Below are 11189 nucleotides of genomic sequence, written 5' to 3' on the forward strand. Positions count from 1 at the left end.
CAACAAAAAAAAAAACCTCCAGTGACTTGACAGGTTGTTCAAGAAAATGTCTTTGTTTTGTGACTGACAGCGCTCAGAATGAAAATTAGAAAAAGGAAGCTTTCTCTATTGTTTTACTTGTCACTGAATATATGTGCTCAGGGTCCTTTCCTGATGTATTGATTAGTTTTTACAACCCTGGGGCCAATCAAAAGGCCTATATAACACACTTAGATGACTTTCTATAATATGTAGATATGTCCAGTACATCCAAGCTCCTGTTGATCTGCCTTATTTGTGAGCTCTACAGGATGATCTGACCATTAATTACATATACACTTTATGGGAGGCACATTATTGCTATTGCTTCGCCTGTGAGAGAGAAAGTAAATCAGTTCTACAAATGGATATGCTATGCATTTTTTTCTAATATAAGATGTACAGTAATTTGGCAATGACGAGAGATAATGAGATTTAGTGAAACAAGTTAAAACTAATCTAAATGACTCGATTTATTAATTTCTCCAAAGTTCATACCAACAATGCATCCTTAGCACAAAATGGACTGGTTAGGTGTCTGGCTAAGAGCTTATAAACTATGTAACACTACAAAACTGGCACTGACGGTATTATGTAGTCAGTACCATTACCAGCCAACTGCAGATAAATTCTGGCTGTAGTTTGTTAGGTTATAAAAATCAATTTTGTCTGCTCAGAGTCACCATTAGTATCCCTCTCATTCTTCAGAACAAGAAGTCTGACACTGCTAACCTGCACTTATAAAGAAAATGACATAAGACTGACGTTCCTGTTCCGCGAGGCTTGAAGAGAAATGTTCCAGGGGAGATATGGGAAAGGCACAGGGCCAACACTTTGGTAGCTTCCTCTCTCCATTGCTAAGCTCTTCTGTTTTCACAAGTGGATCTGCAGTTGACAGATTGGTTATGTAATGGTGAAGGAAGCGAACCATGGAGCAGTTTGCTGATGCATTCAGAGTTCATCTTATCGCATAAACTGGATCTCCACTAACGACATATTTTGATTTATCGTGATGCAAGAGCAGTCACGGCAAGTCAACAGCAGCAGGGTGTGTGTGTTTGGGAGAGTGAGACAACATAGAAAGCAATTAGATGTAACTGAGTATGCACTTTGAAGTGATGAGTGGACCACAAATAGTAATAGTAATTCAAAATACAAATGCACAAAGGTTCAACAGCAGTTGGCTGAAATCTGCAGCAACTTCAAGTCCTGTTAAAGTCACCTAAAATGAAATAACATCACTTAATGGTTGTATCCAGCTATGTCAGGCTATAGAGTGTGAGTGTCTGAATAGCATGTCGGTTCATTTTATTGCATATATATTCATCTGTTCGTTCGTGAAGAAGTGAAAACGTTAATTTCATTCCAACGTTACAAACACTTGAACAGAAGAAACAAATAAAGCTGAATGTTCTGTACAGAGACAAAAAAATGTAAATGTTTTCTAAGTTAAATTAAGGGTAAATGTAGGACACTGAAAACAACCTCTAACAACCTCTAACAACAAATATTCTCTGCTAAAGTAAGATTAGTAATTCAGTTAACACTCTCTATTACAACATGACAACAATTACTCTATCACCGAGTCATAAGTTATATTTAAAAGGTAGCGAAGAGGACAGAGGATAACACTCATTTGACTAAAATGCATTTAGTTACATTTCTGCAACCATAGATGGGTGGATGTGTCTGAGTTATCTGAATATACTGCATCAGGATACATCAAGTTTTTTTTTGATGTAAGAGACATTTGAATTGACTGAAATTGACTACCCAGAATTCTGATTTTGCGGCATTGATGTACCTGATATAAAACAATTTAAAGCAAAGATCTTTTTCACAATGTGGAAAAGTAGCTACATTTTAATGAATGCTTGTATATATTTTGTGCTGTGATTATAAATTGTATGTGTGCGTGAGTCCATCACTCACCATGCTCCTCAATGTAGTCGACAATGTGTTTCACCAGTGCAGGAACCTCGTGGCCACTGATTGTGTGTGTGCGTGACACCTCCTCCAATGGAACGCCAAAAACCCGTGTGGTGCTGGCTGAGCTCCCGCCCTCATTGCCTGGCAACAGAGACACGCTCTTCCTCATGGCCTCCTCCTCCTCCTCACCACAAACCCGCCAAGACCTCACGTCTTCGAAAAGAAAGAAAAAAGCAGAAGGAAGGAGGTTAGACAAAAAAAAAATGAGATGGAAGGATTTACAAAATAAGAGCCTTGGTGAAGGATGCAGTCTGGTGTAAAACATCACTTTTCATCTTCACTCATACTCACACTGCAAATCAAAAAGTGCAGAAAACACAATCATCGAGAAAGGTGGAGATCCAACGAGATAACAAAAGGAAAGATTAAGGGATCTGAGCCAACTCTCTACCTCTGCTGTTCACAAACAAATAAAATGACCACACCACCTTCAAACCTAAAGGAGTGGTTGGTTCACTCACTGTTACTGTCTGGGAACTTCCCCTCCTGTCATCTAGCCAACAAAGAAGAGGGGGGGAGGAGGAGGAGGAGGAGGAAGGAGGAGGAAGGAGAGAACAGACAGCAGCAATGATATTGACCTGTATACAAATTTACACCTGGTTTCTAATGGAAAAAGTAAAATAAGTGGAAGAAGAGCGCTTAGTAAAATCCTGTAGATACAGGTCAGGAGCTTCAGTTGATGTTCACATCAAACATCACAATGGGATCTCAGTAACTTTAACCGTGGATTGTTTGTGCCAGACGGGCTTGTTCGAATGCCTCTAAAACTGCTGATCTCCTGAGATTTTTACACACAACAGTCTCTAGAGTTTTTACTCAGAATGCAAAAACAAAAACAGACAGATCCAAAGTTTAGGTAAAGTAAAATAGTCATGAAAGAGGTGTCCTGTCTGTGCTAAATGAAAAGGTGGCGTAAGTAGCAGAGAAACTGCATTAAACATAACTTTGACTTTGATGATGTCGGGTTGGTGAGTAATCTGAATGCAAACAGTGGCAGATGGTGTCCAGTCTACTCATCCGGGGATAAGGGAACATCACCAAATGTTTATCAAAATTTCTAATTAATTTCAACTCACGGTATATTTTAGAAGATACTGGTCTTTAAAGATATCCAAATATTACCATTAATGACAAAAAAAGGCATACATTACAAGCACACTGACCTGTAGCTATTTTAAATGTTTTTTCTATTTTCAATATCAGACAAAACATTTCTTTTTCAAAAGTCCCATACATCAGAATGACACAGAGGGACAGACAGACAGATGGATGGACAGACAGACAGGCAGGAAGGCAGAATAATATGGGGATGTTGGGCTGGATTTTTGTGCTAAGAACAAAGCTGAACTTGTTTGAAGGGGTCAGCTGTTTACTCCTCCTCTTACTCTCTGGATAACCAGTTTAAAACCAGTTTGTTGTTGCATTTATGGTGAGCTTGTTACATAACTTGTCATGACCAAAACATGTCAGCTAGTAAGAAATTTTATGAAGCCTTTTTCACATGAGGTTTCAGTAAGTTAGTTGTCTAACTCGGTGTGTGCAGGTTTTGTTTTTCTTACATGGCATTCAGATGTGCTTATGTTCAGTTGTTCAACTTGTGGAGTGTTTTGTATGAACGAATGGACTACTTTGGTTTTTATAGGCCTTGGATATATTCCACATTTATGGATATATATATATATATATATATATATATTATACTATATTTATTGCTAAGCTATTTATTATTTTTTTTAACAGTATAAACATCATTGCTTGAAATAGTTATTTAACATTAATGCTAGATGATGATTCTCCCTGTAATTTTAAGTTTTAAGAAGTGACATTTTCAGCCAGTGACTGTTGATTTTGAGGGCTGAAATAACAATGGTACCTGGCAGATTTGCTCAGTTGTAGCTAATTGATGTTAATTCTGTGAGTTGGCCACAGGACAAAATGAAATTCTTGGCTGTGGGCAAGATAATGTGCTCTCTGTATAACTTAGTCTGTGCTGTTTAAGCACTCAAGATGATCAGATGCCACACCAAAGACTCTGTATTGTTTTAAAGTATGAAAAGACAGAGTGAACTATGATGTCTTATTGTTCATAACGGCCAACAGTGTGATGAATCCTTCTTTATGTAAACAATCTCATTGATTGGATCTCGTCACTTTTAAAATGTAGTTAGCAGCTAGCTAGGTAACTGTCAAGTGTAAATAACTTATAAGTGACAGATTCTGGCTAGTGGTAAAAAGTCATAACCTCTGCTTTTTCTAATATTCTTGCACATTTAGATATAACACACAAATGTTTAATAACTGCCTGTATTAGAGTGTGCATGTAACTCTGCATTGGAAGGAGTAAGTGGGAACATTTATTATGAAGTTCTGTTGAGTTGTGGCAGTTTCACAAGCTGGTTCACAAATGAAACTGAACTGTTTTCTTAGTGTAACATCTCTCTGTCTGTGAAGCTAAAGCAGCTAAATTGTAGCACCACAAACACCAGTCAAATCATATATGCATGAGCCCATATGCACGTGTACTAAAAGAATTATATTTATGTTTATGTTGGCCCACAATGAGGCATTGTGAATCTGCAAACAGAATCTGTGCGTTTTGCACTTCACAGAATAAATTAACCCAGTGTGTGTGTGTGTTTGTGTGTGTGTGTGTGTGTGTGTGTGTGTGTGTGTGTGTGTGTACTCACCGTGTAGCAGTGAAAGTGTGTCCTATCCTCTCCTCCCCTGGCCAGTGAACCACTGAACCATCTATGGCTGCTTCAGGTTGTGGCAGAAGATGAGCCGGTAGTTCCTCATTGACGGACCGCTAATCCCTCTAGCAGGATTCCCTTCTAGCTACACTGAGGAGAAACAGAGAGAAAAGAAAGAGGAGGGAGGAAGAAAGGGTCAGGGTGGTACCTTCTATTGTAATATAGCAAAAAAGCGTCTCAATATGCACAATATCTATAGCTTTTACATTTGCTGTTCTTAAAACAAAATGTCAAATGTTTGCTCTGACAAATATTATGCACAAGAAGAGATGCATAAACTTTTCATGAATTTGACAGAGGTTCCCAGTGACGCATAAAAAGAGGGCAAAGAATTACACTACAAAGAAAATAAAGCAAATACATAGAATCATGAAGTCTAGACATAACCGTTTCCAACCATTTTTATTCTACCATAATGTAGTCATGGTAACAGTGATTTTATAGTGAAACATGCATTCGGCCCAACAGTGACTGACCAGCCTTCACACTAAAATTTGTATCAGAATCAACCCAATTAAAACTTCCTTCAAGAGGTTGAGAGAAGCTAAAGCCAATTTCATTCATAAACTGGGGCTCTCTTTTCTTCTCATTTTTGGTGCTAAAGATTCGGAGTGCACTCCCCCTTCCGCCTTTTCTTCCTTTTCCTCTCTTTTGTATTCTTCTTGCTTCCTTTTATTTCTTTCCTCAAATTTCTCTCTAAATCCACCATCTTTACTTGGAGGCTTGAGATGTCAGCCTATCCAGGAATCAGCTCAAGGACTGAACACAATAATTAAACTGACACAGGCTAGAAAGCTGTGTGAGTGTGTGAGTGTATGTATGTGTATGTGTATATGTGTGTGTGTGTGTGTGTGTGTGTGTGTGTGTGTATGTGTGTGTGTGTGTGTGTGTGTGTGTGTGTGTGTGTGTGTGTGTGTGTGTGTGTGTGTGTGTGGTATATGTCTGTGCATGTCCATCCGAAGTAAACTGTCACTTTGAATCTGAGAATGTTAGGTGTGTTGGTGTTACGGTCGCCATACATGTGAATGTGATGAGGCTGTCAACAGTGAATACGAGGTTCTTGCTCAAAGCACACCAGCGCTCTGAGACAAAAAAAAGCTTAGCTATCCAGTATGTGCACTCATGTTTGTTTGTGAATATGTGTGTGTGTTAAGGGTGTATGTGAGATGAAAAGGGTGAATTTGTGTTAGTCTGTGTGTCCAAGTGTGTGTGAAGAGAGAAACTGTCCTTTGAGGCTGTCCCCGTCGACTTAGCTGGTCTATATGGGAATGTAGTAAAATATTAACAACACAGCTCTATTTTAGAGTGTGTTATGGAGCCAGGAAGACACTGAAAAATAAAAGAGATAGACAACACAACAAAAACTGAGGGGGGCAGAGAAAGAAGGAAAAATGTATTTGCTGGAGATATAAAATGTGGCTGGTTTAATTCCTTAATGCCAAGTTATTCATAACTTCAGTTATTTAAAAGTATAGAAAGCTCAAACTAAAGAGTGTCCACATGAGAATGAATGAATCAATAAATTCAACAAATGAATAGTCAAAAAATCACACACAGTCTGATGAAGCAGTGAGACTATTTTGCTCATTTGTTTGTTTTTTTTTAAATCTAAAAATAAAGTTTGATTAGGGATTGGAAGATGACGGATCAGTTTGTACTGGTCTATCTAACTCTGAGCACATTTATTTAAGACAATTTGTCTGAAGATTAGTCTAAATGACTGTTTTAATTAGCCCATTCCATCAAGATGCTTTTAAGCCTTGCTGCCCATTTCTGAGACAGATTATGCAGCACTGAGCTGGAAAGGAACCATGGTCTTTAATATGCACAAATGCACCTGGTTGGGTCTGGACAGGTTTTGTGTTCGTTCTCTTCCCAGAACAACTCTCTCAGTCTTGCTTTTCCGCTATACACCCTTTCCCGTCACTCCCTCTTCTTTCCTTTTACCCTCTTGTGTCCCCTTCATTCTTTCATTCATCCTCATGCAGCATGTTACACAAGCCGTCCGACCTACTTAGGCGCTCTGCATCACCTCCTTGTCAAGAGGAGCAGACTTTTGGGTTAAAAGACATACTGAGCTAAGAAACTATCTGTTCCTTAACTTTCCCCTGTGTCGTCCTTTCAAAGGACAGAAGCTTTGCTCTACCCTGTTAGAAACAGTTATCCATACATTAAGAGGTTGATCACTAAATCACAAAACTACCCAAGGCTCCTTAAACAACGTTCAATCAGTTAATATGGCCAAGTAACAGATCCAATATAATTCTAGCCAATAAAAAGCACTTTTTTAGAGAGATTTGGCAAATACTAATTGGAAATAAAACCTTGTGCCATGGTATGAAAGCTGTAAAACTCATGAACTGCAGTCTATGCAATGCTTCAAACATTTCATATACAAGAAGGGAAAAGCTATTTAACCATTCATTTTGTCCAACATTTTCATTTGGTATGAAAATTAACAAAAATAAAATCCAAACTCATAACAGATGAACTTTTACCCTACCAGTAAAATTAACTTTATATTTAAACTTTGGTTAATATAAAACCTAAATCCTTGCCATGACCCTAAATGATATTGCAAGTTTCGTATTTAGCCCAGTGGCAGATGTGAGTCAGTGGTTAAAAACGGTTATATTATCCGGAAGATCATAAAGGGGCCGTCAAACATTTACAGCCACTGTTTTTTTTATATTACACTACATTGCTATAATGGTTGTGTAATGTTACATGTAGTTCCATTCAGATGTACAGTATCTATCCAACGTTGCTTAAAAATTCACACATCTTTCATAGTTGATACCTCCACACTACAAAAACCTTTAATTTTAACCTTTCTAAAACCTAAGCAGAGTCAAGGTGCTCAACTGCCCTGGTCCGCTCACCTCATAATTTTTCAGTCAAATCAAAAGCAATCAGTTAATCAGTTCACTAGCATTACCTGAGCGTGCATTGCTCAGCCATGGTTTGTCACGGTCTTTAATTTACTACTGTGTCTTTGTGGGGCTAAAAGCACATGTGAACTCACGTGAACCTGAGAGGAATTTTAAACTGCACCTCCGACTGATACAGGTGATTTTCTTTTACTCTCTCCACCTCCTAAATTATTTTTTTCATATGCTATACTGCCCTTTTAAGGAAAAATACAGTAACTAATTTAAGTAAACACCTTTCTGGAAAAGTAATTTTCTGTTAAACAATGGCCATTATATCCAAATCATCAACAGAAGTTTTACTTGCTCTAGATATTAAAACCTAATTTTCACCTGCAGGTTCCATTCATTTTTAGCATTATAATATTGTGTTTTCACTTGTAACGTAAAAATAAAGAAAAGAAAGAGAAATGATTCAACTCCAGAATTTGTGTTTGTTGCTGGCTGAAGAATCAAACTTTATTTTCATGCTTTTTTCCTTTGACTTAGTATTAGTAAATCTGGGATTCAGGAGCATTGTGTTTGCTCACAAAGATTGCCTAGTCCTCTAAAAGGCATTCTTCAGCCTTTATTCTTTCCAAAACCAACTGAACTGGTGCTACTAGGGTGTAAGCCTCTTTAAAAGCTAGAGAAAATCCTGCTATTGGAGCTGAAATTCTTGTATTGGGTAAGGGCCTTTACTACTGAAATAAAAATGTACAACAAACCAGATAGTTTTGTTCTCAGCTGACTGAATCTATAACAAAAACTACAGCATTTTGTTGAATACTGTATAGTGGTTATTGTTCTCAACAACTTCAGTTCCTAAGTAGCACAGTACCATAGTGCATACATCTTTTAAGCAAGGGTGGCCCTGCTACTGCCAGGCTCAACACATCTAAGCTTTATCAGACAGACGAGTACACTGACACCCGCAGATTAGTGAACTGAATGTTCCAAAACCAGGGCCTTGTCTGTCATGAAAACTGACCCTAAAAGGCCTCTGTAGCAAGGATTTGGTCAGTAATGGAACAGTGTAGAATAGCTGTGTCTGTGTTTCTTTCTGTCGGTCTGTGTGTCTTAATCCCACATATCATGCTTGACAACCTCCTGCTCAACAATGAAGGATATTGTTAGGAGGAAAAGAGAGAAAGTTAAGACAGTGCTGTTAAGAGAGAGAAAGTGAATGAGAACGAGGACCAGAAGGAAAAGGGGACAGCAGAGAATATGAGAACAAGACAGAGCACAAAAGTATTCGGGGGGTAGGGTGTGTGTGTGTGGGGGGGCATCAGTGTTTCTGCTGTGTACATTTTGCAGTGGCAGATTGTTATTGCCGCCGCTGTAATGTCATAAGGTCGCAATTACACTACTCTGTAGAGGTTTTTTAATTTGAAACGACAGATACAGTGGTGACACCCAGCTACGGCGAGAGGGAGAGAGAGAGAAAGAAGAGAAAAAGAAAGAGTAGAGAGAGAAAGATAAGTTTAACTAGCTAACATTATGTTAGATAGATTTTTATTTTTTATCACCTATTGATATTCACTCTGACTGCCGGGGTACTACACACTCGCATCACCCAGGTACAATAAAAACCCTCCATAGTCAGACTGGCCATCGGGCAGTTTGACTAAAAAGCTTTAAGAGATGAAAGAGAACACACTGAATGTTATGGAAACAGAGCTGTTTGGAAATCTGTACCTATCTTGATTCACAGGAAGTTTTAAATAATGCCTCTACCACACAGGTAGCAGCAGTAAATTTAAATGAGCCTACTGTATCAGATTTCAGTTTCTAAAAGCAGCACCTGGACACATCTAGAGATGAAGGGTGCAACAGTTAAAGGAAATAGTCTTGAACAGGTTTAATGACCTTTTGAAGCATAGAAAGGCCTTAAACTGAAAACACTGGTTCCACAATGAGTGAAATTAAATGAATACTGAACAGACAGCCATATTCTAAACAGAACAGAAACTGAACAGAATAAACAGAAGATACCAAGCAAGATGTATTTAGGGAAGACATGATGATAAACTCTCCACTGAAAACAGAAAACAAATCCTGATGTCCTGAATAAAACAAGTTCAACTGAAGATCTCTTTCCTTATATATTAAACATTCATCATTGAAATGGCCACTGCCAATGTAAGCAAAAACCCAGTGCATCAACAAATGGAAGAACATGTTCATATTTCATGAAGACAATTTTATATGCAACACGTATGAGAACAAAAACTCTGTTATGATTGATCTGTGATCTGCCAAAAGCCTCAGTTCCATCAAAAGAAAGTGCATGACCAGAAAGAAGATAAAATATTCACAAGATGTTATAAATAAATCAGCAAATTTCCTCCAACTTGCATCATGTTTCTGAAATGCCAAAAATAAATTAGATCAAAGCAGTTAAACTCTGCATTGTCTATCATCACTGGCCACAGTGTCATGGTCAGCTGAAATCAGTGACGCAGAAAAGTGAGACATAAAGGTCGGAGAGCAGGAATCCTCTTCAGAAGTTAAAATTGATCAGATTCCTGCATCAAAGCCTACAAACCCCAGGGGGTAAAAAAAGAGCTGAAAAGAATCAATCCAGTTTGATTATATTCAATACACAAGTTAAAACATAAAAAGAGAAAATATTTTTTAATAACAAAAGAAACCCTGATCTCTGGGCTAGTGAGTCTGTTTACTTAAAATCTTAGAAGGTAAAACAAGCAGAAAAATACCTCTGAGCAATAGAAGAACCCAGTGAACTCTGCCTTCTGCCCTAAATCTCCATATAACCATCAGGGAGAGAATGAGTGTCTGCTACTTCTGCTTATATGTACAATGCTGAGTTATCAGGTCCATTCTTTACACATAGATCCCGTGATCCTGCACAATGCACAACTTCCTTGTGCTCTGAAGTATGAGCATGACCTGTCACATTCAAATACGCACCCGCCTAAAAGAAAAACCCACTCACATAAGGACAAACAAAGCATGCAGATGTGTTAAGTGTAGATTGTATCTGCACAGGACAAACTGATACAAATCTCTTCCATCAATCACTGGACATGTGACTTGAACCCTTTTCTGCTGTGTGTCACAGATGGAATGAAGGTTTTAGAGACATCAGTCAGATCAATACATCATCTGCTTAAACAACCAATAACCAAATACAAATATAAACCTACCGACGGAAACAAGTACCTGATTAGAGCTGCAACAAACAATGGTTTGAGAGGATCATATTATATTTGAGGACAAAACAATTACCTACAACATCAGGACAGCATCGGTGTAACACCAGCTCCTACAGCGAGTGTTGCATCATAGGTTGTTGTTATTAGGCTAGTGTCTTCGAGACCATTATGTCTGTCTCTTTTAGAGTTAATCATCCGAAAAAATGTTTTGATGGCCCTGTTTAACCTGCAGGATTTCTGAAAGCTCACGAAACGTGTTTGGCTGCCACGCAGGAAATCAATTCATGATGAGTCAAGATGAGTTCAAAGCCGCTCCCAACATCTTTACTAGGCAAGAATTATAA

At 38.2% G+C, this 11189-nt stretch overlaps 1 protein-coding gene across 5 annotated transcripts in view; it reads right to left on the reverse strand.

Moving 5' to 3' along the window:
• Nucleotides 1-11189, reverse strand: part of fam13b (family with sequence similarity 13 member B) — a 78473-nt gene that overhangs the window by 54549 nt on the left and 12735 nt on the right. For 4 of the 5 annotated variants that reach the window (XM_087171694.1, XM_087171695.1, XM_087171692.1 and 1 more), the window contains exons 2-3: nt 4695-4847; nt 1951-2160 (exon numbers count right to left, since the gene is read on the reverse strand). In XM_087171694.1, the coding sequence (XP_087027820.1) occupies nt 1951-2116 (166 nt within the window). In that variant the 5' untranslated portion in view covers nt 2117-2160; nt 4695-4847. The remainder of the gene's footprint in view (nt 1-1950; nt 2161-4694; nt 4848-11189) is intronic. The other variant, XM_087171693.1, reaches the window with a different exon arrangement.

The sequence above is a fragment of the Seriola lalandi genome, unplaced genomic scaffold, assembly GCF_002814215.2.
Source record: "Seriola lalandi dorsalis isolate HSWRI2012SDOR001 ecotype SW California unplaced genomic scaffold, Sedor1 jcf7180002054972, whole genome shotgun sequence".
Lineage (NCBI taxonomy): Eukaryota > Metazoa > Chordata > Actinopteri > Carangiformes > Carangidae > Seriola > Seriola lalandi.